This window comes from Ursus americanus, chromosome 22 (assembly GCF_024610735.1).
Source record: "Ursus americanus isolate L20-20 chromosome 22, mUrsAme1.1.p, whole genome shotgun sequence".
Lineage (NCBI taxonomy): Eukaryota > Metazoa > Chordata > Mammalia > Carnivora > Ursidae > Ursus > Ursus americanus.
In genome coordinates, this window is record NC_142148.1 from 15135144 (window position 1) to 15162571 (window position 27428).

The 27428-nt window shown below is 48.9% G+C and overlaps 2 protein-coding genes across 2 annotated transcripts; one reads left to right on the top strand and one right to left on the bottom strand.

The window, feature by feature from the left end:
• Positions 1–1517: 1517 nt before the first annotated feature.
• PI3 (peptidase inhibitor 3) lies at positions 1518–3278 on the bottom strand. Its single transcript, XM_045804504.2, has 3 exons — positions 3173–3278; positions 1923–2168; positions 1518–1690 (listed from the first exon to the last, which is right to left on the bottom strand). Exons 1-2 carry the CDS (start codon positions 3249–3251, stop codon positions 1924–1926), a joined length of 324 nt encoding a protein of 107 aa, XP_045660460.2. The 5' UTR covers positions 3252–3278; the 3' UTR covers positions 1518–1690; position 1923.
• Positions 3279–13437: 10159 nt separating this feature from the next.
• On the top strand, positions 13438–17562 carry WFDC5 (WAP four-disulfide core domain 5). Its single transcript, XM_045804513.1, has 4 exons — positions 13438–13522; positions 16811–16951; positions 17041–17181; positions 17558–17562. The coding sequence occupies exons 1-4, from the start codon at positions 13438–13440 to the stop codon at positions 17560–17562; spliced, it is 372 nt and encodes a 123-aa protein (XP_045660469.1).
• Positions 17563–27428: the final 9866 nt, after the last annotated feature.

The window sequence follows — 27428 nt, forward strand, 5'->3', positions numbered from 1 at the left end:
TCTCTCCTTTCTCCCCTCTTCCCATATAGTCATCTGTTTTCTTTTTTAAATTCCACATATGGGTGAGATCATATGGTATTTGTCTTTCTTTGACTAAGTGGAACTAAAAATTTTTTATTCTGATTATTGCTTGTTTTAACAAAAATAGGATTTATCTTGTACTAACTATGTGACTGAAGGTGGTTACTGAACCTCTCATGGCTTCAATCTTTTAATGAAATTAAAGACATGAGGTAATACCCATGGGAGAGGGTTCTTATGAGAAATAAATAAGACAGTCCATATCACACAGTTAGTGCAGGATCTGGAACAGAGAAGAAGTCAACACCTCAACTAATCTTACTGCCGGTGGTGTATCTTGTACTTGTCAGGCCAGACGTTTGGGCACGGCTCTGGCCTACTTTCCAGGCTGTCCTGGTATCACAGGTCCAGTGCAGTGCAGCCAGTTCCCTGGAGAATGAGAGGGAGCCCTGGCTTGCATGCTTCTGGAAGGGGCAAAGGACACAGTGCTCCCTGTTCTCTCACCCTGAGGCTCTGTCCCCTCCTTCCGCTCACAGAGGGAACCCAACACAAAAAGAAGAGTTGTCTCAGGGCCAGAATGTCAGGGCTAAACTGTACTCCCTGAATAATTACATCCAAGCCCCTCAAATTGAATAGACAACTGAGGCTCAGAGAGGGAAAGACCTTTGTCTGAGGTAATCCAGCAAGTGGGGAGCCTGGGGTGGGACTAGAACACAGGCCCCCTGACTCCTAAGCCTGTGCTCTTTCACCCCCAAACCAAATTCTCTTTCTGTGAGAGCTTCTTGTTCAAGGGCCGTGGAGCAGGTGGGTCAACAGCAGAGCCATGAGGTCATTCGAGTTTGCCTAACACACACCCTCTGTGGTTTGCACCATTTGAATCTGCCTGCCCCCACCCTGTGCGTCTCCAGAGGACACTATTCACCACCCACGCTGAAGGATCAAGGACTTGGTGTGTCCTTTCTCCTCATTCACAGCTTAAAATAGAAAGCTGGGGGAGGGCATGGCTTAACCCAAAGGAATTAACTGTTAATGGAGGCATCTCAGGCAGGAACAGGTGAAATGCTTCAAGAGCGGGGATTTCCCCCCCGCTTCTTTCTATGGCCACTTGGGAGGATGTGGCTCCCTGAGGAACATGAAAGGAAAGGTGGGAAGGGAGCTACAGGTTTAACCACTAGGGTTGGTTGGTCACGCCGGCAGGGCTGGTGATAGCCGGGTCAGGATGCGGGGTTGATGGGAGAGGAAAGAAACTGCCTGCGGTTTGTGCCACGTTTGGTTTTTTTATTTCCCTGGTCTTCAGCCAAAGGCAAAATTCCCTAGTGAAATGCAGACTCTGGGTCTGGGCTCGATTACTGGATTTCTAGTAGTAAGCCCTAGGAATGGGCCTCTGGTCTCTGCCCCTGCTTTCCTTTACACCCCACTGGGGAGAGGGGTCCCAGCTCTTCACCCATCTCCCCGGGGCTCCTGGGAGCACGGACGTCATAGGCGCCAGAAGCAAATGGAGCAGAAAGTGGTCTTTTATTGCAAAGTCAATAAGAGAAGCAGCCAAGCCCAGACTTGGGCATCCTGAGCGAGAGGTGGAATGTCCACGGCGGAGGAGGGCTGGGGGACAGGGGCTGGGACCGGCAGCCCTGGGGACTTCGCAGGTGCAGCAAGGACAGGCTCCACTTGGCTGGGAGAGAAGAGAATCGAAGAGGTGATTCCGCAGCTCAAAGCACTCAGAGGCCGTGGGGGGCAGAGTCACGTCCGCGTGGCAGCCCCCTCAGGACTCGGTCGCGGGTGGGCTCTGAGACCCTTGGTCTCTTAGTCGCCTCCCCACAGCCTGTGTCTCTCACCCAGCCGGGGTCATTCCCCACTGCTCAGGCTTCTCTGTGCCCTCAGGGCCCCCTCTTCCTGGTTCTCACCTCACTGGGGATCCAAGCAGGCCAGCCCACAGGCGCCCTTACAGCACTTCTTGGTCCCCGGGCACTGGGCGTCTCTCAGACAGCGGTTCGGGGGGTTTAGCATGGCGCACTGGATCAGAACGCGGGGGCAGGCGCCAGGCTTCGTGGCCACGGGACCTTTGGCTTTGACTGGATCTTGACCTCTCACCAGACCTTGTCCTTTGACCGGAACACGACCTTTGTCAGCGCCTTGCCCTTTAGGAGGAGCTGTTGAAAGAACAAATGTCGCCACATATAGACCCCATGCACCTGCTTCACTATCTAGTCTTTTCTCCCTGTCCAGCCACTGCTCACTGCGGTGGTTCCCGAACCACGGCCTGACGTGGGGCAGGGTCCTCTGGGCTAGCTGGCACGTGTGCTCCGGGACGGCTGTGCCCTGGGCTTTGGGGCAGGGTCCACAGGACCACGGTTCCTTTGGGTGTCCATTTCTTCGCCCTGCCCACCCCGCCCTCCATGACAAGTCCTCTCAGGAGGAGAGGCCAGACTGGGGTGACACCCAGACATGAGAAGGGGTGGGAGGGGGAAGAGCCTGAGACACACACCAGGAGACCCGAGCTCCTTCCTGGCTCTGGAGATTATCTGGACAATCAGTGTCCTCCTTTGTAAAGGGGGGGGGGTCTTCAAACTACATGACTTCGGAGGTCTCGTTGGTGTGTAACCTCCTTTTAGAAGCTGATCACCCAGATGCCTTCAGGGGGCAGACAGGCAGGGGCCAGACCCCGCACCCAGGCCCAGAATCCTGGGGCTCCTCACTTCACTGCACGTGCTGCCCAGGTATCCACACCTGAGGCCACGACCACGTCGCAACACTCCTTCCAGCAATAGTCCTGATACCTCAGTCCTGGTGGAGAGCATGTCAATTCTATTGGACAGATTTCTGCTCTCTCTGGACACGGTGGAAGCAGCCACAGACCAAAGTGTGAGATCCATGGGCGCCTGGGTGGCTCGGTCAGTTAAGCGACTGCCTTCAGCTCAGGTCATGATCCCGGGGTCCCAGGATGGAGCCCTGCGTTGGGCTCCCTGCTCAGAGGGGAGTCTGCTTCTCCCTCTGCCCCTCCCCCTTCTCATGCTGGCTCTCTCTCTCTCAGTCACTCAAATAAATAAATAGAAATTAAAAAAAAATAAAGTGTGAGATCCAGCCCTGCCTGCTGTCCCAGAATGCTCCCTGCCAGGGCCCAACCCAGCCTCACCCAGGCCACTTGTCTACTCACCTCTGGTGACAGCTGCCTGGGCCGCCAGAATCCCCAGGATAAGGAACACCGCCAGGACCAAAAAGCTGCTGGGTCTCATGTTGTCAGGAAGATGTGTGGCTAAGAGCTGAAGCTGACCCATTTTATGCAGCCCAGCGTGGCCTGGCGCCAGGAGGGCGGGTCTGTGGTTTCCTATGGGACAAGACCTACATTTCCTAATTCTACCAGGAAGGATCCACCCCTACCCTGGAAGGCACTTTGGGGCTTTCCCCAAATATTGTTCACAGAGAGAAAGGGCAGACACCGTGTTACATCACTTCTGATAGCCCCAAGGGCTGTCCCACTTTCTCACAGAGAAGCAGGGCTGACTGGTGGGTCCAGTGTTCTGATTTCAAAGCCGAGGAGTTCTCCCATTACGCCCTGTGCCTACAGGCCCACCCAGACCTGCCCTAACAGTTCACCCCTCCCGCTTCAAGTTGGGCTTTGCTTTCATGCCCTTCTGGCCTCGAGGAAAACTCTCAAAGGCAAATTTGCCTTGAAAATCTAATGACACATCGCTACACTTTGTCATCTCATGGGTTGTCTCTGAGATGCACCACGGAAGTAATGGGGAAGGGGGGGTTCTAGATCTTACACAGTAGCGCTAATTAAGATAATGCTGGGTGAAAAAGTCAAGTCTCAAAAGAAAATATTTTGACTTACAGGCTTGTGGATAAGGCTCAAAACTAGGGAACACTAATAGATTGTCTAGGCATACTTACATACATGGTACTACTCACTTACACAGGGGTGGATGAAAATGAGGAGGTTATCAACATGAAATCTAGGATAAGGGTTAACTCTGGAAGGGAGGCAAGAAACGTTTTGGATGGGTGAGAAGGACTCGGGCTGGTTTAAGTTTTCGGTTCTTGGTAACGTTCTAGTACTTGGGTTGATTGGTGATTTCCCTTGTGTGTGTGTGTGTGTGTGTGTGTGTGTGTGTGTGTGTGTATCCAGGGTAAATCATTTATGGATTACCTTCACTTTTCATAAACCCGCACTGCTGCTCTCTTGGGTGGTCTTTCACTATCACAAATGACACCCCACGTGGCATTTTGCATTAACTTGTAAGCTAGAATCCCAGAAGTAGATTTGCTGGTACAAAGATTAAACATATTTGAAATTTTTTTCCAGCTTATTATGGTATGATTGACAAATGAATTCTATATATATTTAATGTGTACAATATGACATTTACTATACATGCAGGTTATGAAAAGATGGTCCCAATTAAGCTAATGAACATATCCATCAACCCATATAGTTACCATCTTTCAAATGCTTTTGAAATTTTTCTACTCTTGTCTTGTATCCCTTGATGGAGGTTGCACCATTTTGTACCCGCACTGGCAGCGGATGAAACCACCTGTATGCATTCAGGCTCTGGCACAGACCGTGTCTAATTTGGGTTTTTCTATCAGTCTGATAGGTGAGAAATCATGCCTCGCCAATGTTTTTAGTGAGCATTTCTCTCATTGTCATTTTTGCATATTTTAGAAGCCACTTACATTTCTTTTTCCGAAAGCTTCTTTTCCTTTGCTCACTTTTTAATAGATTCATCAGCCTTTTTTCTTCTTAATTTTTAAGCACTCTTTATATATTATGGAGAAAGGTCCTTTATGGTATGGTCTGCAAATAAAAAATTTAACGTCATTGGAAGAGCTGCTCAGAACAGCTCGGGGTGGCCTCCTTTCCTCATCTTATTGGACATTACTTCCTATGGTTTGGCTACTTTGCACACAGTGAGAGCATGTTGTTAATATGGTCATAGTAAACAAATCTGGCTATGGTTATATTAAGAAGGCTGCACATCGTATTAATACAGCTTCACTGAAGAGTTGATGGGGAGGATAGAAGTTACGAAGATAGAAGGAAAAAAAGGTAAATAAAAAGAAACAAAAAAGTATTGCTTCACCAAAAAACTTACCATGTCTGATGTGATCCTATTATATTTATAAATATATTAGAAAAAGAATGAATATTGCTAGATCTCTGTGTACTGAATTCTAGCAATATTCATAAAATCTTACCAACAGGAAAACAAGTTAGAGGGTAATATATGTGTCTGATAATACTTCACTAGAAACACATGAAAGTGTTATATATGCCTTTATTTATGTACGAAAGAGGAGAAAGGTGTGAAGGAATACACACTGCGCTGTTCCCATGGCATACATCACGGTGATGGGAATGGGAAAAAACCCAGATGAGTAGGTTTTCCTTTACACATACTAGTTTCTAATTTTTTCCCTTGTCACAACAAAAAGTCACTTATTGTGATCTGAAATATCAAAGAAAATTATAACCCGTAATTAGAAAAAAGAACTCAAGGAATCGTGTGAATGGAGAAAACAGTGTAATTGACAGTTATATCTAAATACACAAGGAGATACATGTAACCAGTAGTCCCAGTGTTAAGAACAAATACTTAAAAAAGAAGTGTCGTAATGTAAAAATGTAATAGTGTGTGTCAGGTATGATTCAGATGCAGTCGGAAGAAATCATTCTAGGTAGTTCAAGCAGAAAAAGAATCAGCTATTGTATGAGTGCGTGTGATTGCAGGAACCGGAATCACATCTACAGTCCTGGACGCCGAAGCGTCTGGGACAGATAATCACTGGGTTGCCAACCGCTGCAGGGAGATGTGCTGGGAGCAATTGAAATTCACAGTGAAGACACTTAGAGCATGCCACCATCTACTCTTTTTCCCTGCCGCTGTTCATGCCCCTGATCCATCCCCTACTTACCCTTGCAAACATCAGCAAATATTCACCTCCCAGAAGGAAAAGTGCCCACCCCGAGCAGGTCTGAGAATAAGAAAGGTAGAGCACAAGTGCTGGAAGATGTAGAGAGAAAAGAAATAAGAAAATGCACCTGGGGAAAGGAGAAGGTGTATTTAGGGGAGAGATTATCATCTTGAAATACTGCAGCAATATCTCTTTGGCCATGGCTGATGGTAGGCGCCCTCCTGTTTCAGACGAGTACCTAAGAATCAAGCAAAGTCCACGTATTTGAGGGACTGCCCATTATTGTAGCAACGGAGGAGGGAGCCCTTGAGCTAAGAAATTAAGAAACCCCTTCTAACTTCCCACCTCTCCTACTCAGGTAAGATATTCCTTTCAATAGCTGGTCCAGGAAAATCTACTGATTTTAAAATAAGAAAGAAATATGGAAATCACAGAAGCCACACAAAAATACTATTTTTTAAAAGCGGAAATGAGTAGCAAAGCTTAAAAACATTTAAAACACGATTTAAAAAATCTTCAGTAAAATGTCACCACAAAGCTGAAAAAAATTGGTATTCTAAAATGTATGTCTAAAATTACTGAAGCAAATTGAAACTGTAAAGGAGCACCATAAAGCAGAAATATAGAAATTCAGAGAAGAAATAGCAAGGTAACGGGAAGATGTGAAGTGAACTCCGACAGAGCTCAGGGGAGAAATTGAAAGACAAGGACAAAAACATTGCAGAAATAAAGACTAAGTAAGGACAAAAGGAAAGAAAATAAGAAAAGCAAAGAACCACAAACCAAAAATGAAAAATAGCTTGAAAATAATTTCAGAGAAAGTCTTCAGTATAGAAAGTCACTAGAGACGCAACAGACATAAAAATCAAGTTGTACAAAGAAGAAACCCAAACACACACACACAAAAGAAGAAAACCAAAACAGCAAGATAAGAGAATTGTTTAGGGGCGCCTGGGCGGCACAGCGGTTAGGCGTCTGCCTTCGGCTCAGGGCGTGTTCCCGGCGTTATGGGATCGAGCCCCGCATCAGGCTCCTCCGCTAGGAGCCTGCTTCTTCCTCTCCCACTCCCCCTGCTTGTGTTCCCTCTCTCGCTGGCTGTCTCTTTCTGTCAAAATAAGTAAGTAAAATCTTAAAAAAAAAAGAATTATTTAAAACCCTAATCGAGGAAAATATTTCTGAAAAAAAAGCAGGTCGAGTCTACGTATTGGAAGTTCATACCGTGGTAAACACAAGACGCGTGTGAGTAAAATGTTTGGGCTGAAAAGATAGACACAGAAGCCTCCGGGAAACTAACTCCCCTCAGGAAACAAAAACAAAAACAAAATCAGAAAAAAAAAAAAATCAGATGGAATGACAGCCAGAAAACAGCAGAGCAAAACTTAAACAGCAGAGCAAAACAGCAAAGCAAAAAATACTCAAGGAAAGAAAGTATGCACTGAGGATTTTTTTTTTTTTTCACAACTAATTTACTAGAAGTAAAAAGACTACAGGAATCTATTTCCGGACATACCAGAACTCTAGGGATCGTGTTTCCAAGAGCTCTCCTGAGCGGTTTCTAAGGGACAAGATATACCCAACCCAGAAAGATTGTGGGGATTACTGAAATGACGACTGTTGAGCCCTGGACATTTTAACTGCGGCACGAAGACAAGACAAAGTCGTGGCAAGTACTATGTAAACACGCCATGCTGTGAGAATGTAGAAACAGTAACATTGCCATCAGATGGGCGGACGAGGGGGGAGGAAGGTGGACAAAAGAGTAAGCTCGCTGATTGCTTATATATAATAGTTCCAAGTCAAAGGATATTTAAAACACAATAAGCCTCAACAGAATTAACCACTTTTGTGCATCAGAAGACACTATTAGGATAGTGAGAAGACACCCTGCAGAATGGGAGAAAAGATTTGCAAATCAGGTGTCTGATAAGGGCCTCGTATCCGGAATATGTAAAGGACACGTACAATTCAACCATATAAAGATAAACAACCCGATTTAAAAATGGGCGAAGCACTTGAATAGACTTTCCTCTAAAGAAGATACGCAAAAAGCCGTGAGCACACAAGACGACACCCAACATCATTAGCCATTAGGGAAATGGAAATGCAAATCACAAGATACCGCGTCACACCCCTTAGTGTGACTCTAAAAATATTTTTCTTGTTGGAGAAGGACAAGTGTTGGCTAGGACGTGGAGAAGCTGGAACCCTTGTACGTTGCGGATGAGAATGGAAAACGGAGAAGCAGGAACAATCCCAGAGGTCTGAGACGTAGCCAAGAGCTTGGGCCGGGCTGAGCAGCGCGGTTCATCGGCTCCCTGAGACCGGTCCGTCTGGGGGAGGCGGCTCTTTTCTCTAAGGCACAGAAACTAACCCAGGGAGTCGAGGAAAATGAAGCCTCCACGCTGGCCCTTGGACATCCGGAAATCCATCCTCCACATTTGTAGGCAGCTCCCCGCCGGGCACACCCACTTTCACCCCAAGCCCCAGCTCTGCCAGTCCTGCCGCCTCACCAGACACATGCTGAGTCCCACTCTGCGGTCGCCTTCCCGCCTTTCTCGAGGGACTTCCAGTGCCCAGGGAAAGCTCCGAAATGGCAGGAAAGTCATGCTGCTCCTGCCACTGGGAGGCCCCTGCTCTCCGCTGTTAGCGTCTCCCCTGCTAGATTCACTCTCCACGGGTGCTCCATCCCCCTGATTACACAGTAACCTCTTCCGGTGGTCCCTTTTGAGAAATAAATGAGGTGAGGTGACACCCTGTCTCTGAAGCCTTAGCGTAATTTAATAGAGTGAGCCGTTCCCCCCAGACTCCTATAACTTGGGGGCAGGACAGACTTGGGGGTGATGGGAGCCTAAAGGAGGGAAGAGCATTCCTGGACAGACTTGGATGAACTCCAGGCTTTGTTTTCTATGCAGCAGTCACATGCTCTGTTCCCAGGAAGCTCCAACGACGGCCAAAGCCCCAGCAGGAACCGCTTTGAGTGTTGTGGAGAAGACACTGGCCTGGAAGTCAGTTCTAGTCTCAGCTTTGCCCCCAACTAGCTGGGTGACCTCAGGCAAATAGCTTTCCCTCTCTGAGCTTCAGTTTTTGTTTTTGTTTTTGTTTTTCATTGAACTTGAGGGGCTTGGATGCAAAGGGGGGTCTTTCTGGGGTCTCAATACATCAGCTCCTCTACTAAGAATAAAATCAACTCCTTTTGAAAAAAAATTAATAAGAAAGAATTTATACCTGAGTCAAGTTAACTTTTCCTCCCAGTTTTACTGAGAAATAATGGACATACATCACTGTATAAGTTTAAGGTGGACGGCACGATAGCTTGATTACATCTATTGGGAAGTGATCACTACAATAGGTCTAGTCAATACCCATCTTCTCCTACAGATAGAATAAGAGAAGAAATGTCTCCTTGTGATGAGAACTCTTAGGATCTACTCTCTTTACAAATTCCATGTATGTCACACGCAGCGTTAGCTGTGGTCTTCATGCTGTCCGTTACATCCTAGTGCTTATTCATCTTATAACTGAAAGTTTGCACCTTTGGCCCCCTTCCCCCGACCCCCACCTCTGATATCCACAAGTCTGATTTCTGTTTCTATGAGTTTGGTGGGTTGTTCGATTTTTACATTTTACACGGAAGTGAATGTAAGTATTCGCCTTTCTCTGAAGTTGACTTTTTAAAATTTAACTTTTGGGGGGAAGTTGGCTTCCTGCTGTGGGTGGAGGTGGGCAAGCAAAGAACCCCATGCCTCTTCCTGTCCCTCCAGGAAGACACAAGCCATGGCCCCAGCATCCCCCCTCCATTCTCCAGGGACAGACGGAAGAAGGTGGGCTGGACTGGGGAAGAACCTTGACACCAGGGCAGCTTAGAGTCTAAGTCAGGACCAGTACCTGACCTCTAGGCCTGGCAAATAAAAAGATACCATAAATGGTGACCATGATTCTTATTTTTAAACACTTTCTGTGTCTCAGGCTCAGTATCAAATCCGTATATGCATTATTTCATTTTCCTGTTAGCAGCCCCTAGGGGGCGCTTCCTTTTTTTTTTTTTTTCCTTCTGCAAATACACAGTTTAGACTTCAAGAGATTAAATGATTATAGGAGTTCTCTGGGTAAGTAAGTCGAAGTAACTCATATTATTAAACACTGCCAATAACTAGTTAGAAAATAGCAAAAAAAATTCCTATTCAACATTATCAAAATCTGTAAAATACCTACAAATAAACCCACCTAGAAATGTACAGAAATTTTCTGGGGGAAAAAAATCTACAAAACTTTACTATATGACATTTAAAAAAAGATCTAGATACACTGTTTGAAATTTTCCATAATAAAAAAAAGATTTTTAAATATATGCTCTTCCCAAAACAGGAAGCCTCCACGAGGTAAAGATGTCCATCTTGGCCGACATAATTTATATCTTAAATACAATCAGAATCAAAACCTGGTGGGTTTCTGCCACCCTTAACGAAATCATTGATTCAGGCAATGGTCATCCACGGCTTCTGAAGTCATGAGGTGAAGGTTTGACTGGGACCAGACGTTTATAAGGTGCCTAAACATCACCCCACATCTGTCTGCTGTTTGTAAATAGGGAAGCACAACTTTTCAGTCGAGTGTTAGGAGACATCCCCTACGATGCACTGATCTATCTTCACCACATTAAAAGTGGTCAGCGAGGCCTGTTCCTCCTGAGGTGATGTGACAGGAAGCACACAGCGTCACCTGGGAAGTATTCTTGACAGATGAGCTTGACAGTTGAACTTGAACCCCATGAAGCCTCTGGAGCTAATGTCCATCCCCAGGAAACACAAAGGATAGAGAATTATGTTGAAAGATATCACAGGACAGTGATGTCGACACACTAAAAAACACTTTGTCTGTTTTTTCAACAAATAAATAGTATGAAGAAGGAGGAGGAGAAAGGGAAGGAAGAGGAGAAACGGGATTTGGAGGGAATATTCTACATTAAAAGAAACAAGAGACATTACAACCAATGCGACATGTGCACCTTGTTCGCATTCTGATTTAAACAAACAATGATACAAAGTCATTTCTGAGATGATAAGAAAAATAGGATGCAAATAGAACATTCGACGTTAAGAAATTACTGTTGATTTTGTTAGCTAGGATAACAGTATTGGGATTATGTGAGAAAATGTCTTTATTTCTCTGAGATACTCAGTGTTTAAGGGTAAAATGTGAGCAGCACTGGATTTACTTAAAGTTTTTGTTTTGTTTTGTTTTTATGAGAGAGAGAGAGAGCATGCGAGTGTGCCCATGGGGAAAAGGACAATCTCCGGCAGACTCCCAAATGAGCCCGGAGCCCCATGAGGGGCTTGACCCCACAACCTACCAGTCATGACCTGAGCCAAAATCACCAGTCAGAGGCTCAACCAATGAGCCGCCCAGGCGCCCCTTGGATTGGATTTACTTTAAAATATGTCAGCCAGAAAAGGGGTGGGGGGTACAGGAAGAAGGTGTTGGAGAATGTTAATTGTTGGGACTTTCACGTGTAAGATGAATACGTTCCAGGGATCTAACGTACCGCATGGTGAAACTGCTATCAATACTGTATTGTATACTTGAAAGTTGCTAAAAGAGGAGAGCTTTTTTTTTTCCCTTGCTGAATTCTGCTCACTCTCCTCCCCCCCCCAACCCCCGCCAGTTCTATCAAGATATAGTTGGCACGCAGCACAAGATAAGTTTAAGCTTATGGCATAATGGTTTAACTTCCATATATCATGAAATGATGACCATAGTAAGTTTAGATAACATCCATCATCTCATATCGATAAAAAAAAAAAAAGATTTAATGTTCTCACCATAACAACCACCACAGGATTGTAACTGTGTGAGGTAAGGATGTGTTCGCTAATCTTATCGCGGTAAGCATTGTGCGATACGTATCACATACAGGGACGTATCAAAGCATCCCCGTTGGGCACCTCAAGCTTACACGGGGCTATAGGTCAATTACATCCCAGCAAAGCTGGGCGAAAACGTGCATTGTTGAATCCGGTGGTGGGTATACAAGGCTTCATAAAAGTACTTACTGTTCTTTTGTGTAGTTTTGAACATTTTTATGGTGAAATGTTTAACAAAAAGTAACAAATTTGTTCTTGAAACTTAAAAAAAAACACCATGTAATCATTACAAATGATGAGCTTGGAGGATACTTCAAGACACAGGAAAATGTCTATAAAATCATCCTAATTGAAAAAGAATTTGTTCATTATACATGTGCAGTTTATAATCAGGAAAAAAATAGCCCCATAAATTCTCCTTCTATTCCAAAAGAAACGTCAGATCATAGAATATAGGGCCTCACTTTTCCTGAGAGCTTAGAAGACAGCACAAGGGATTCTAATTAAACCCAGTGAAGAACTTCCCGGCTGTGAGGGTTGTCTGGGAACGGAATATCCTCTTCCTTTCCTAGGGTCAGATGAAGTAACGCTTTGCTTCCAAGGCCCAGTGACTGATGGGGATCATGTGGAGGCAATGACAGAAGTCCCACCTTCGTTAGAAATCAACTGTGGGTCCTTGACTGAGCCGGCCTCCTCCCATCTCCGGCCTACTGTTTCCCCATCTTTCAAGAGGAGGGTGGCGAGGATGATCTTGACCTCCTGCAGTCCTGCTAAGGTACTATGGGTCAGTAGGGGTCTCGTTTGGGGACCCTTAAGACCCTGAGCCCCAGTGCCTCTTCCACCAAAATGCAGGAGACAAATGATGTGACGTCTTAGGTGCAGTCCTTGGCTGGGATGATTTTTTGCTCAAGATCTCTTGGGGCCAGGAAAGGGGTCCCAGAAGCCACCTCCATGTGCTGTGACCGGTCAACTCAGCCAAACAAACAACCACCCGGATAGCTGAGCCAGTCCCAGGCAGAGGGCGGTTCTACCAGATGCCACTGGAGGTGATTCACCAAAGGCAAGGAGGTCCCTCTCTCCCATTCACAGAAGCCCAGGAGGCGAGGCCAGAGCTGGCCTCACTCCTTGTGCCTGCCTGGGCCCACGTTCTCCAGCAGGGAGCTCTGACCTTAACCCTAATTCCTCCTAGGGCTCCAGAACTCTGCCACCCCCTTCTCGCCGCTCAAAGCTGACTTCTGTCCCCTGCCCAAGCCATTGCTGGGACTGCAAGACCCTAGACAGTCAGGAAAGGGATCATCTGTCTCAACAACCTTCATTCTTTATATAGATGAGAAAAACTGAGGCCCGAAGAGGGAGCAGACTTGCCCAAGATCACAGCCCAAGTCCAGCAGGCAGGATGGGATCCCAGTCCCCAACACCCAGCGCCTGCTCCTACCCACCCATCTCCAGTTCTTGCACAAGCACACTTGCACTGAGGCTCATTGGCAGGGGGTGGGGCCAGGACGAGGCAAACAAGAGCCACTCCACCTGCCTCATCTCCTTCCTCCCCTGACTCAGTTGCTCTAGCCTCCCTGGAGCTTCAAGGGTCAATTTAGGGGCCCCTTGGGCCCTGGCCTTATTAAGTGCCAGTAGCAGAAACATGAGGGCCTGGAGCTCTCTCCTCTTGGTGGCCCTCCTGGCTTTGGGGAGCCAGCTGCCTGCTGCCTCGGCCAGGAAGAAGGGAGGTGAGTGTAGGTGGCTTCCTCTGCTCCAGGGACCAGGTAGTTCCTACCTCTCTGTGGAGAGTGAGGGTTGGGGGAGGGCAGGCAACGCAGTGTGACGTCTGTCGCTGTGGATGCCTGCTTCCACAGGTGCTTCCAGTGGCTGGTGTTTTGTTTGTACGGCTCTGGGCCTGCCAGCCCGCCCTGTCTGTAGCTGTGAATGTCTTCGTGCCAGGGTCTCGGTGCTCGTCTACACAGCTGAGTGTGGGATTGTGTGCGCATGTGTGTATGTGTGCATCTTTGGGCCTGCTTGTCTGGACGGGTCTATGTCTGCACTTGTGTATTTAGCTATGGCTGCAAGCATGTGTGTCCGTGGGCCTGGGCCTGTGTGCACGCGTGTCTCTTTGTCTCTCGGGGCGGGGGGGGCAGCCAACCTGTCTCTACCTGCTCTTCCATCTGTCTCGTGGATTATTACGATCTGTGGGCCTGCATGGCAGCGAGATGACCCTCTCTGTCCGCTTCTGTTGCTAACGAGCCTGTGCCTGGTTTGGCCCCTGCTCATCTTGTTTCTGTCTTTCTCAGGTCCTTCCCATGTCCCAGAGACCAGTCTGTGCAAGGGACTCTCAAACTGGGTAGGGGGTGTGGTTTCTGGGATCTGTTGGGAGGAAACTCCACCCTCACCTCTCTTTTCTGAAGCCTCCTCTCAAGGGCTGGGGCTGACCTGTCACCAGGTGGGGCAGGATGGGGCTGCAAGGCGAGACCGGTGCCTCCCCACCTGGGCAAGGCCTCCACATCCTGCCTTCCTAGGGCTGAACACCATGACCTACATACACCCATGCATCCTTGGCCCTGCCTTGCGGGAAGGGGACAGTGATGGGGACAGGTTCCCTCCTCCACAGGTCCTGAGGAGCAGTTCCCAGCATCCTCTCTGCCCTTTCTAGCCTAACTTACACCTTCCTCTGAGGCAGGGCTCTCTCCCTGGGGCTCCAGCTGGTTTGGGGAGGAGAAGGCTCAGGCCCAGGCTGAGGAGGGAAGGATGCTGGCAAGTTCCAAGGCCAGACCGCTGCTGGCTGTGATTCATGTGGCTCGGCCTCATTCCTCCTCACTGAGATGTTGAGAGATTGGGACTATTTTTATCCCCATTTTGCAGGTGAGAAAACTGAGCCAGTTCTGACTCTTCCTGTCTGTCTGTTCTGCAAGGCTCAGCTCCGGGCCCCTCCTCCCAGAAGCTCTCCTGGTTCTATGACCAGGTCTCCTCCAGTCCACCCCAGCCCACAGGGAGATGCCTCTTAGACTTCAGGCAACTCCTCTGGGCTTATACTCTGAGGTCTGAGCACCTCTGGCCAGGGCTACCCCCCTGGACCTCAGAGCCTTCCCAGGGCCCGGCCTACCCCCAGCCCCCCGGGAGGAGGGGCTCATTGGAGTAGGGGGCTCCCTCACAGACTAGCTGGTCTTTCTCCAGCAGGGGGCAGCAATTCAGTTTAAGACAACCCAATGGAACAAGTGAAGCTGATTTTGAGCACTGACTGTGGGAGCAAGGGGCCTCCTACACGTGTGGCCAGCATCCGACAGGAGCTGGAGGGGGAAGGTTGACTCGAGGTAAAGTCACGGCGGTGGATGCCACTGCTGCTGGGGGCTCTGGAACCTTTTCTCAGATGCTAACGTGACGGCCTGGGACCAGCCTCCATCCTCACCAGGACTCAGTGGTGGCCGGAGCAGAGGGGTGGAAAGTCAGAGGGCTCAGCGTGCTAGCCCAGGCCCCTGTGGGTCTGGACAATCACTGCCCTTCCAACCCTTGACTTCTTCCTCTAAATGGAAGAAGATACTGATTCAAGCCTTCTGCATGGAATCTGGAAATGGCCCAAAATCCTAACAAGAAAAAATGGCTAGATCAGCTCAGGGACGGAACATTCTAGAGCTGTCAGAGGACCACCTCAAAGACCAAGTTCACAGAGATCCCTGACACAAGGCCACATGCAGCAGGTCGAGCACACAGTACAGGGGTGGCTGACTGCGGCCGGCCGGGTGACAAGGTACCAGGCTGGTGACACCTGGACCTGACAATGCTGGGTCACCTTTCAAAATCCTTTCTTTCAAATAGTCGCTGAGCCACTGGTGTTTTGCATCAAGGACTGTGCCTCAGCCCAATGGTGAGAGAAGCAGGCAGGGGTCTGTTCTCAGAGCCTCCAGCCCAGGGACAGACAAATAGCTGCAGAGTCACAAACTCTGAAGAAAAGAGTGTGGGGTGGGGGTGGGCGGCTGACCTAGTTAGTCCCTTGTCGGAGAGGGAGGGTCTCCTGCCGATGCCGTGTTTCCACCGAGACCCGATGAAGGCGGTGGAGGAGCGAGCACGGGGCAAAGCATCCCGCAAAAGCAAGGCCCCGCAAAGAGAAGCAGCTGGGGGCAGAGCAGGAGCTCTGAATGGAAAAGGTGTTGAGGATGAACAGAGGGAGGTGGGCAGCCCCAGGCCGGGCCCGGCCCTGTTGGCCTAGGTGCCCTTTCTTGCCATCCTTCATGTCATCTGAGTCTCCAACCAGCCCGGGGAGAACGGGGTCCAGTTTCTTATTCCACAGACAGAAAACTGAGGCTTGCAGTCAAAAAACAAAGCAAAACAAAACAAAACACACACAAAAACAAAAAACTTGCCAACCATTTGCAACAATGTGGGTGGACCTTGAAGATGTTACACTGAAGGAAATAAATCATCCAGACAAAGACAAATACTGTATGATCTCACATTGGACTCAAGAAATCAAAACAAAACAAAAAACAAGCTCCTAGATACAGAGAACAGATTGGCGGTTGCCAGGGGCCATGGCGGGAGGTGGGGGAAGTGGGTGAAGGGAGTCACAGGTACAAGCTTCCAATTATAAGAGAAATAAGTGGTTTGGATGTAATGGGCAGCGTGGTGACTATAGGTAATAAGACAATAGTGCATAGTTGAAAGTTGCTGAGAGAAGATCTTAAAAGTTCTCATCATAAGAAAAATATTTCTAACTATGTCTAGGGGACAGATGTCAGCTAGACTTGTGGTGGTGATCCTTTCATAATATATAAAAATATCACATCATTTTGTTGTACACCTGAAACTAGTATGTTATGTCAATTATACCTCAACTAAAAATTTAAATAAAAACAAGTAAAAGCAAGCCCACCCCTCCCCAAAAAAACAAAAGCAAAAGCAAAAAAACTTGCCAAAGGACAGGCAAGAAGTAAGGGGTAAAGAATTCAGGTCTTGTGATTCCCATATCTGTGCTTATTACATGACTCGGAATGGCCTCCAGCTGCAAGATTTGGGTGGTTCTCTTACAGAGAAATTCGGGGGCTGCCCACCGGATGATGGACCCTGCCTCCTCTCGGTGCCTGACCACTGTATGGATGACAGCCAGTGCCCCGCAAGGATGAAGTGTTGCTACAAAGCTTGCTTCCGCCAGTGTGTCCCTCTGATCTCCGGTGAGTGTCCCTGTCCAGCTCGCCGAGCGCCCAAGCCCCAAGCCCCAGAGCGGGGCACAGGCAGGGCTCACCAGGCCCCTGTGTTGCAGTAAAGCGGGGCAGCTGCCCCAAGGACGGCCTACGCTGCCTCAGCCCCGTCCAGCACCTGTGCAACAAGGACTCAGACTGCAGGGGCTCCAGTCGGTGTTGCCTCGGCGCCTGCGGCCGGGACTGTCGCGACCCCATCCAAGGTATAGTTCCTGTGCACCTGGGGCAGGTTCTTTCCCTCTCTCAGCCCCAGCATTAGCCGTCCTTCCAGGTCAATAAGCTTAACAGGACACCTACCTTCCTAGGAGCCTGGGGCTGCCCACGCCAGACCTGGGGAAGAGGATGGGGTGGGAGGGGTCCTGTTAGGACCCGTTAGGACCACAGAGGAACCAGCGATCCTCCGTTCTCTTGCTGATCTTGCAACTGCTCTGAGCTTCAGTTGGCCCTTATGAAGGAGGGCGGGACATCCTGCCCGAGTGGCCACCAGGGCTGGGCTGATGGGCTGGCTGGGGATCAAAGTTTCTAAAGACCCCAGAGCCCTGTGATGGGGGGTGTAACACTTTCCTTCTCTCTCCCCAGGCTAATTCTGGTTCCATATCCTCAGGATGGAGTCCCTAGCAGGAAGAGATGATGATAGGGGGCCCGGGACCCTGCCACCCAGATACTGCTATCTCTGCTAGTGGCAGTTCCAACCTTCTGATGAACACTGTTCTGCTGTCACCTCCCTTCCTACCCATCCATCCACCCACCCCTGGTTTCTCCTCCTAGGAGTCAAGGTGCATAGATAGACTCCCATCACCCTGCCCCACCTCCCATCTCTTGGCGTGTTTCCGCACCTAAAATGCCCGACTCAGGTAGCCGCCTCTTTGTGGGTGCCCTCCCTCAGGCAGCCCAGAAACCTCGAGCAGAGTTTTCCAGACATTACCTATTTGCAGACCCTTTTCCACCATTTTTGCCACGCCTGCAAAATAGCATCGCAATATCTTGCGTACTGCCTCCACTGCTATTTATCTAATCTTTTTCTTTAAATGGACTCACTGTTGTCTATACATAAATTTATTTCAAAAGAAAACCTTGACATCATCACTATGAATGGAATACACAGGATCATTTGCCACAAATAAAATGTGATTGTAAAAACAAATGCAGTGAAAACAGCTAAGGTTCATTAAAGTAAATGTTGTCAGATGAAACAATATTAAATAATAGTATTAAATTCTACCCAGATGCTGCCACCTGCCAGCACTGTGGGCCTGAAGGCTGCTCCCTGTCTCTGGTAATAAACTGGTAATAAACGAAGATTAGCAAGGGTTAAAGACATGTTAAAGACACAGATCTCAAAACCGTGACCCCTTTCCTGGGGTAATCAGAAGGACTGAGAAGAGAACTTTCTCAAGAGTCAGTGTAAAATGTTGCATCCAGGTCCATTCTAAGATCGTTTCAAATTGCTCCACATTTGGGGAATGTTGCTTGAACAGTTGGGATGTCATTTTTGTGGGAGAGCCCATCTCCCATTGGACGATACCTCCTTCACCTGGATTTCTCAAGGGTCAGTCTGTAGTCAGGGCCTAGGAGGGCGGGGGAGGGGGTCAAAGAGGGAACGACAGCCATCCCAAGGGACATTCCTGGACCCAGAGGGCTGGATTCCTGACTGTCCCATTCACACAGGACTCACTTTGGGGAGGGGCGGGAGGCAGGTAGATTCCTCCCTGCCGTATCTGCTGGGTTTCCTCTTGTATCCCAGTGGAATCCGGGCTGGGCAGCCCACCGCACAGGTTAAGTTGGGAATCCTGGGTCTTCTTTCCTTGTTCCTTTGACCTGGCAGTGTGGTCACAGGTGAGTCACCACTCAGGGATTCTGTTTGCCCTGTTGGAAGATGGAAAGAATCCTACTTCCTCACTGCCAGGGTCCTTCTCTTGGGGTTCAAGTGCTGAACTCAAAAACAGCAAATGCTAATTATAGGGTTACATGCTGAGACCCAAGAGAGGAGGAGAAGGAGAGAAGGAGAATAATCTGCGAGTCACTGACTCCCTGTGAGCTTGGAGATTTCCTGTCCTTCTGGGCCTCAGTTTCCCCATCTATAAACTCAAGTGGTCAACCCAGATAATAGGGTACATTGTACTGTTTGCCCAGAGACGCCCCACCCCACTGTTCCATGGCCTTCTTGGGGAAGAGCACACGTCCCCCGCCCAGGGATTTAGGGCTTCGCCCTGGGACTGATGGGATGTGGGCTCAAGGGACAGTGCACCAGTTTCAAGGCAAGGCACCAACCTTCTCAGAGCTTCTGCCCTCTGCCATGAGAAGGGCTTGCCCAGAAGCCACTGGTGTTGCGATGACGGACAGTTGAGGCAGGCCTGAAGTGGAGCTGCCAATCTTCTAACTTGCAAGAGCAAAATAAATGTGTGTGTTAGGAAGCCAGTGAGATGGTGGAGGGGGCATCTGTTATAGATTTATAGCAGTGAGAGCTTGTCCAATCCAGATAAGGACTGTTACTCTTGAGTGAATGCCCATTCCACGCCTCACACTCTAAAACATTACTTCATTCATCCATCCTTTAACCCTGAGAGAGGTAGGCATTCTCGTTTCCATTTGACAAGAAGGACCTTGGGATAAGTGACTTGTCCAGGCTCCCAGTGAAGAGGTGAAGTAGCCAGGACTCCACCATACCACACCCCTCCTCCGCTCCCACTAAAATCAACAACAGCTGAAATGAAAGCACAGATCCCGTGGCGGGTGTCGCTTTAATTACTTTACACGTACAATCTCATTACGTCCTCACAGCCTCACTCTGTAGGCTTTATCATTTCCCCCATTGCACATATGCGGAAACTGAGGCACAATGAGGTTGATTTGGCCAAGACCGTACAGCTGGTAAGTAGTGGAGCTGGGATTCAATGCCAAGCAGTGGGACACCAAAGCTGACAGCCTTACTGATGACACTAATTACATCCCATCTTTGAGAATTCCTTCCAGCTTTAAAGACTCAGTTTGCACATCTGAGACATGGGGATCACAAAGAGCCAAGAAGGTTAAGTGACCAGCCTCGGTTCCAGGCAGCTGGAACCCAGCACGTTGCCCTGGGTTTCTTTCCTGAAAGGCGTCAGGAGGAAACTTAGGGGACCCCAGGACAAGGACCCCAGGTGAGCGGGTTAGAATGCAGCTGCTTAGGGCCCCAGGGCTGAACTGAGGCCCTGAGTCCCGAGCTAGGATCCTGCAGCAGCAGGAGGCAGCAAGTCACAGGCCATGGCTTCTCTGGCTATAGGGGGCAGCATCTACACAGTCTCTTCTAGAGTCTTCTGCTCAGCTTTTTGGCTAACTAGCTACCTGCTCCCTCAGGTCTGGGCATCGGGCTTGTCAGTCAGTGCCAACTCTGTCCTCAGCCACCAAACTCCAGCCCAATCAGCTCCATCTCTGCTGCCTATCTCCACTGCCCTTCTGGAAAGTCTTCTGGGAGGCTGGACACCTGTGTCCGGGAGCCTGGGTCCTCAACCTCCAATCCCGTTTTCTTCCCCCACTCATTCAAAGTTAGCTGAGCACTTAGCATAGGCTCTAGGCGGTATCGTGACAAAGCTCACGCACTAGAGGGTAAGACGAAGCCCCGGTTACAGAATTGCATGAGGTGCTTCAGAGGGAGAAAACCAGGAGACTGTGGGAGGCTAGGGGGAACCTAACTCAGCCTGGAGACCAGAGATTTCCTGCAGGAGGTGGTATTTCGATATTGAATATTTGGTACTGAATTTAAGGAGGAGTTAGCCAAGCGTGACAGTGCCAGTCATCCATTCTCCCCTTCTTTCTTACAGCCAGCAATGCCCCACTTGGAAACATCCAGCCACCCCTCAGGCTACTGGGGTGCTGGTGACATTCTATATTTTGACTTTGGTGGCAGTCACATGGATGCACAAATTTGTAAAAACTTAATTCATTTGTAACTTAAGATTTACTATAAGAACATTATATTCCAATTTTTAAAAGTAAAAATTAAGTTTTTAAAAATTTGCTCCCCTTGCAGCTAGAGACGACCATGTGGCCCAGGACTGGCCAATCAGAAGTTTGAGGAAGTCTAATAGGAGGGGCTTCCCAGAAAGCCCTTGTTGTCAGACAGATCCGTCTTTCGCCCATCATCCATTTGTACTTTGTCCAGAATTCTGGAACGTGGGTGCTGCAGCTAGAACAGCTATTTGGTGACCTTGAGGATTGTTTTAGGTGGGTTCCCTGGAAGCGAATCTTTAGATGAAGATTCAGAGGATGGTAATGGCTTGGAAATGTTCCAGAAAGAACGGGTCTGGGAGTGGAGAGGTATACCAGAAGGTTGGGGAGGAATGGGGGGAGGCCAGCAGGGGTGTGACAACAAGCAAAGTCCCACGCTGGGGGGGGGGACAGCTTCTAGAGATAAGAGTAGGTGACTCTTCACAGTTGTCCCGTGGAGCAAGAGAGCTGCAGCCTTTGTCTCTGTACCCCTCAGTCAACAGCTAATAACTCCAGGGTTGGAGGACATCCATTCCCAGGCACTTCAGGCTCTCCCTGTGCGCCGGCAGAGCAAGCCGCAGCAGCCTTTGGGAAGCCCTTAGACAAAGAGATGCAGATACCAGCTGTCAGGAGGGAAAGCATGCCAGGAGCCAGTGCGAGAAAAGGTGGCAAAGGGATCGGAGGGGATATGGGCAAAGCACGGGCCTCACCTGCTGCAGGGATGAGAGCCACACAAGAAGAGCAGGGGAGGAAAAGCCAAGGAGCCTGGGTCTTCAGTGCCATTCCTGGGTGGCTGCACCTGGATTGCCAAAAAAAGTCACCTCCTCTCCAGATGGGCCTCCCTGGCTCACTTTGCGTTCTTGTAACTTACGTTGAATCTTAACTGATACGCTGGTTAAAGAAAGGGCAGGAGGGGCTCCTCACCACACTCCTGAAAGGTAGGTGTTGTTCCCATTTTACAGATGAGGAAGATAAGGATCCAAGAGGAGACATCACGTGGCTCATGGTCCCACGGCCATTTAGTGGTAAAGGCAGGATGCAAACCCAGTGTATTCGTCGTCTCTTACTGTGTCGCAAATTACCACGCCTGTAGTGGCTTCAAACAACACACATTTGTTATTTCGTAGTTTCTGTGGGTCAAGAATCCAGGCACAGCTCAGCTGAGTCCTCAGCTTCGGAGGCTCACAAAACTGAAATAAAGGTGTTCAGCCAGGGCTGGGGTCTTAACTGAGTCTCGACTGCAGAAGGATCCACTTTTAAGTTCATATGGTTGTTGGCAGAATTCCAGTTCCGTGCAGGCTGTAGGACTGACTTCCTCAGTTTCTAGTTCGTCGTTGGCCAGAAGTTTGCCCTCGAGTCCTTGCCTTGCCACAATGGCAACTTGCTTCATCAAAACCAGCAGGACGTCAATCTTGTGTTACCCAATCCTGGAAGCAACATTCCCTCACCTTTGCCATATTCTGCTCATTAGAGGCAAATCAGGAAATCCTGCCCATGCTCAAGGAGGAGGGATTACACAAGGGCATGAATACCAGGAGGCAGACATCACTGCCACACATTCTAGAAACTGCCTGCCACACCTAGTCTACTTAAATACAAACATTTCTGTACTTCATGCAACATCAAGCTTACTCTCTAGGGTAAAACCTCATGGATTCAGATGGCCATTTCTGGCCAGGGACTGAAGGAGAATTTGGGGCACAGCTCATCCATGGTACATAATGGGTATGGATACCCCCTTTAGCCTCAGAGGTCCATAATGCCCCTCTTCCCATTCCTATCACTCATGAATTAATTTCACACTCCATATACTTCCCATGTGATCTGGGGGATGAAACCAGATCCTCGTTTCCATCTCTTCTGCCCTTGGGGAAAAGGTCTGTCTTTTCTCTTTTTGGAAGCTACTGCTCCAACTCCGGGGCGGAGGTACCCCTTAAGTTTTGGGGGGCAGTGAAGGCTACAGAGAGAGAGTACTGGCCCAGGAAATGGGAGATCTGCTTCTCCACAGATCTGCTTCAGTTTCTTTGTTGATAAAACAAGGGAATTAGGCAAGATGATTGCAAACTTCCTGCTCTAACTTCTTACTGTGAGGGAAGGACCGAAGTGGAACAGCCTAGAGCTAGGAGGTCCAATATGGCAGCCACTAGACAGATGAGAGTACTAAGCATGTGAAATGTGATTAATCCGAATGAGATTCACTGTACATGGATATAGCAGGCAGAATTCTAAGATGATTCTCAAGAACTCTCTCCCTCTCCCTCTCCCCCCATATCATCTCCTCCTCTTGAGTGTAAATGGAACATGTGAAATGTGTTCTGGGAGGAAACGGAGACTGTCCTGGGTGGGCCTGTCCTAAGCAGGTGAGTCCTTTAAGAGCAGAGCACTTTCTCTGGCTGGTTGCAGAAGAGGAAGTCAACACTCCAGCTTGCCTGGAAGAAAGCAAACACCCATGTTGTGAGCTGCCCGTGGGCCACGTGGCAAGGAACTGCAGGCAGCCTGTAGAAGTTAAGAGTGATCCCCAGCAGACAACCGCAGGAAAAGGCGACCTCAGTCCTGCAACAACAAGGAAATGAATTCCACCAACAATCTGTGAGCTTAGAAGTGAAACTTCAGATGAGAACCACAGCCCTGGCTGACATCTTGACGTCAACACGGTGAGACCGTGGGTAGAGAATTCAGCCATGCTGTGCTCAGATTTCTGACCTATAGGAACTGTGTGGTAAAAAATCTGTATAAAGTTGCTAAGTTTGTGGTAATTTGAATAGCCTGGATTTCCAAGACTTAGTACAAAATAAAAATGTAAGATACCTCCTTTGTAATGTCTTTATTGATCCCATGTTGAAATTATATTATTTTGAATATACTGGGTTAAATAAAATATATTATTTTAAAAATCAATTTTATCTGATTCTTTTTATTTATTTTTTAATGTTATCAGAAAAATTTAAATCATATATGTGGCTCTAACTCTATCTAGCGGACAGTTCTGTTCTAGAGGTCTCAGATGACTTTCACCCTGAAAGCCTTGCATTTCTTATCTTTGAGATTGGAATAATAAGAGCACCGATCCACAGAATATTGGTGGCATAAATGAGATGGGGCCCGCAGGATACTAGGCCCAAGGCAGGGTGCCAATAAATGTTGGTTATTATTATTATTAATAACAATATTTGTGAAGTAGGAATCCTTTCTTGTATCTAGGTCCTAGTCTCCAGCACCTTCTCTCCAGTCTGACACACAGTAGGCACTCAATTAATGCTTGTGGATTACATAACCTTTTTTTTTTTTTAGGTTTTATTTTTAAGTAATCTCTACACCCAACGTGGGGCTAGAACTCACAACCCCCAGACTGCACGGTCCACCTACGGAGCCAGCCAGGCCCCCTGGATTATATAACCTTGACAAAGCTCTTTGGCACCGTTCTCGCTTACCATCCCAAGCCACTTGGAAGGCAGAAATCAGGGACCCATGGAAGGTGGGGAGACAGAACTTCTGGGGGGCAAAATATCTGCTTCAGGCTTCACAGCCCAGGGGGCTCTCCGGGAATGAGGCCACCTCCTCCAACTCCCTGATGCAGATCCCCACCCGCAGTCCTGGGAGACCCGAGTTCCAATCCCAAGTCCACAACGCCAAGCTAAGTGACCAGCGAGGGTGACGGAGCCTCATCTGTCCCTGCCAAGTTTGTGTGAGGAGTATTTTGGAGAAATCACCTGAAGCAGAGCACCTGGCACATACTCAGGGCGCAATTAAGGAGGGTATTATTACTGTTGTTGTTTGTCAGCGGTGCTCCGGCTGAAATCCCTCTCTCGCGGGACCCCCTTCCCCTAAAGGACCCCTCCTCCCCTGGTCTGACTGGGAGGATGTCCTGGCGCTGGGGCCCAGTCTCCAGACACCACCCCCACCCAATCGAGTCAGGAATAGAAATCACCGCCTCCGGCAGCCCGCGGTCTCCCTCCCTCCCCCGGCAGCGATCGATGTGGCCTCCGCTGCGGGGGACAGAGGAAGACAGGGAAGGACGGGGCGGCGGGGCCTCCGGCGGTAGCGAGGCTCCGCGGGGCAGCAGGGGCAGAGACGAACCCGGCCGGCCAGCGGCTCCCTGGCCTCAGCGGCTTGGGGACAGACGCGCCTTGGCCGATGCGCCCCGGGGGGACCTTGCCAGGTAAGGAAACTCCCTCGCGGAGGGGCGTGGCCCGGAAAGGGGCGGGGGCTGCAGAGTGGGAGGAGGGGGCTGCCCGGTTCTGGTCCCGTGCCCCCTTCGTGAGACCACCCCTCCCACACCCAGGAGGGAGTGCTGTGGGGTGGCGGAGCTCTGGGGTCTGTCCTGTTGGTTCATCCGTAAAATGGGATTAGAAAACCTCTCCGGCAGGGTTGGTGTAGGCATGAAACCGAGTGCAGTGTATATGGAGCCCTGCGAAGTGACCGGCACATAGTAGGTACTCAAAATAAGTGTGTGGAGAGAGCCTTGAATGGAAAAGCCCAGTTTCCAAACTTAACTGTGCCATGGACTGGCTGGGTAATGTTGAGCAAGTCATTTAACCTTTTTTATTGGGGATTCTTGTTGGGGAACGTTTGTTGAATTAATTATCCCAATTAATAGAGCGGGAGGGTGAGTTCCAGGAAGAGAAAGGGATTTGCCCACAGTCATGCAGCTAATGGGTGATGCAGCTGGATTGAAAGCTTCATCTTTTAACACCAAGTGCGGTGGAGGAGGTGGGAGGAGAGCTGCGTCCCCCCCCGCCCCCCGGTCCCAGGTACTGACTGTGCACGTATTATGTACAAGGGACAACCGTCCTGCCCATAAACATCTTGCCTTAGTTAATCCTCATAACCTCTCCAGGAAAGAGTGATGTCTCCCAGTTTACAGATGGGGACACTGAAGCTCAGAATGGATCCCCTCAAGGGTCAACAGTAAGTGGCAGACTCAGAATTTGAACCCAGTTCTGACCAGAAGAAAGTGCAAAAGATTGACATTTATTTTTTTTTCTTTTTATAATGATTTTTTATTATATTATGTTAGTCACCATACAGTACATCCCTGAAGATTGACATTTATTGAGCACCTACTGTGTTCTAGGGGCTTTGCGCACACATTCACAATAGCCTTTCACCCAAAGTGCTGTTCTCCCTGTTCTATAGATAAAAAGAGCCAAAGCCCAGAGTGGAAGGGGACTGGCCTGAGGACCCAGAAGTGACAGAGCTAAGGACAAGACCCTTATCCTGACCAGCTTAACTCCAAGCCCAGGGTAAGTGAAGGGCACCTCACCTGACTCCCTACCCGGCATCGGGCCAGCCGCTTGATGTACACCCAATCCCCTGTCCACCCTGGGAAGAAGGCATTACTGATGGGATGGTGCAGATGGGATTATCCAAGATCAGGAGGTGAGTCACTAGCCCTCAGCTCCAGCAGAGCTTGGAGACATGCACAGTGGAAGGATCTAACATTTTTTGGTATCAGCAAGGCCGAGCACTTTCCACAACTACTTCAGTTCTCCAGCATGCCTTGGGGGTAGGTGCTTCTGTTTGTATTGTGCATTGTGTAGGAAACCAAGACTTGGAGAAAAGCATCTTCCTCAAGGCCCTAGGTACATCGGGGTGGAGATAAACCCTAAGTCTGGCTGACTCGGAGAGACAGTGAAACAGGTGCATAATTTATTGAACCCCCTTCAGGTCCCATAAACACAATAGGTCATTTAATCTTTTAACCACACTTGGAGGTGGCTATTTTTATCTCCACTTGACAGAAGTTCAGGGAGGTGACATGACTTGCCTCTGTCACAGAAGAAAGTGAATGTTCCATCTGATTGACTCCACCGATGCCGTAAATGGTCTAAGCCAACGGCTCTCAAACTTGACCATGCCTTAGAATCACTCTCCACGCTTGTTAAAACACAGACTGCTGAACTCCATCCCGAGTTTCTGATTCAGTAAGGCTAGAGCAAGCTGGGAATTTGGATCTTTGCCAAATTCCCAGGTGGCACTGATGCTGCCAGTGCAGGGGACACACTTTAAGAATTACCGGTCTATATTGATGTTCCCAACACCCCTGGGTGGTCAGCATTACTATCCACATTTGGCAGAGTAGGAAACTGAGGATCAGATTGATGGTGTGTCCAAGATCCCACAGTAAGCCCCTGGCATATGAAAATCCAAGTTTGGGAAAGGGAGATATCCTATCTGAGCACACCTCCCCCCCCCCGGGGTGCCAGGATATCCTGCCATTCAGTCACTTTCATAATCCCCCCAAGACAGATCTCAGCATTTGTTCTGTGCAAATGAAATGGGGGTGGGAAGGCTCAGTGATTTGACCAAGGCTCTCGGTGGGAGAGCGAAACCCAAGCCTGACTGAGAGCAGAGGGCACTTGACATCTACCAAGCGCCCACTGCACACCAGAGCTGGTGGAGGGGACAAGGGGTTTAAACCTGGCCTTCTGGAAGGCAGGTCCCGGGGACCGCCCCCCCACCCCAGCACCCCCCTCCGCGTATC

Coding starts and splice junctions, on each gene's coding strand:
- PI3 (XM_045804504.2), bottom strand. CDS start 3,251: ATGAGACCCAGCAGCTTTTTGGTCCTGGCGGTGTTCCTTATCCTGGGG. Junction 2,169..3,172: donor CCAGGCAGCTGTCACCAGAG/GTGAGTAGACAA, acceptor TTCTTTCAACAG/CTCCTCCTAAAGGGCAAGGC.
- WFDC5 (XM_045804513.1), top strand. CDS start 13,438: ATGAGGGCCTGGAGCTCTCTCCTCTTGGTGGCCCTCCTGGCTTTGGGG. Junction 13,523..16,810: donor CTCGGCCAGGAAGAAGGGAG/GTGAGTGTAGGT, acceptor GTTCTCTTACAG/AGAAATTCGGGGGCTGCCCA. Junction 16,952..17,040: donor GTGTGTCCCTCTGATCTCCG/GTGAGTGTCCCT, acceptor CCTGTGTTGCAG/TAAAGCGGGGCAGCTGCCCC.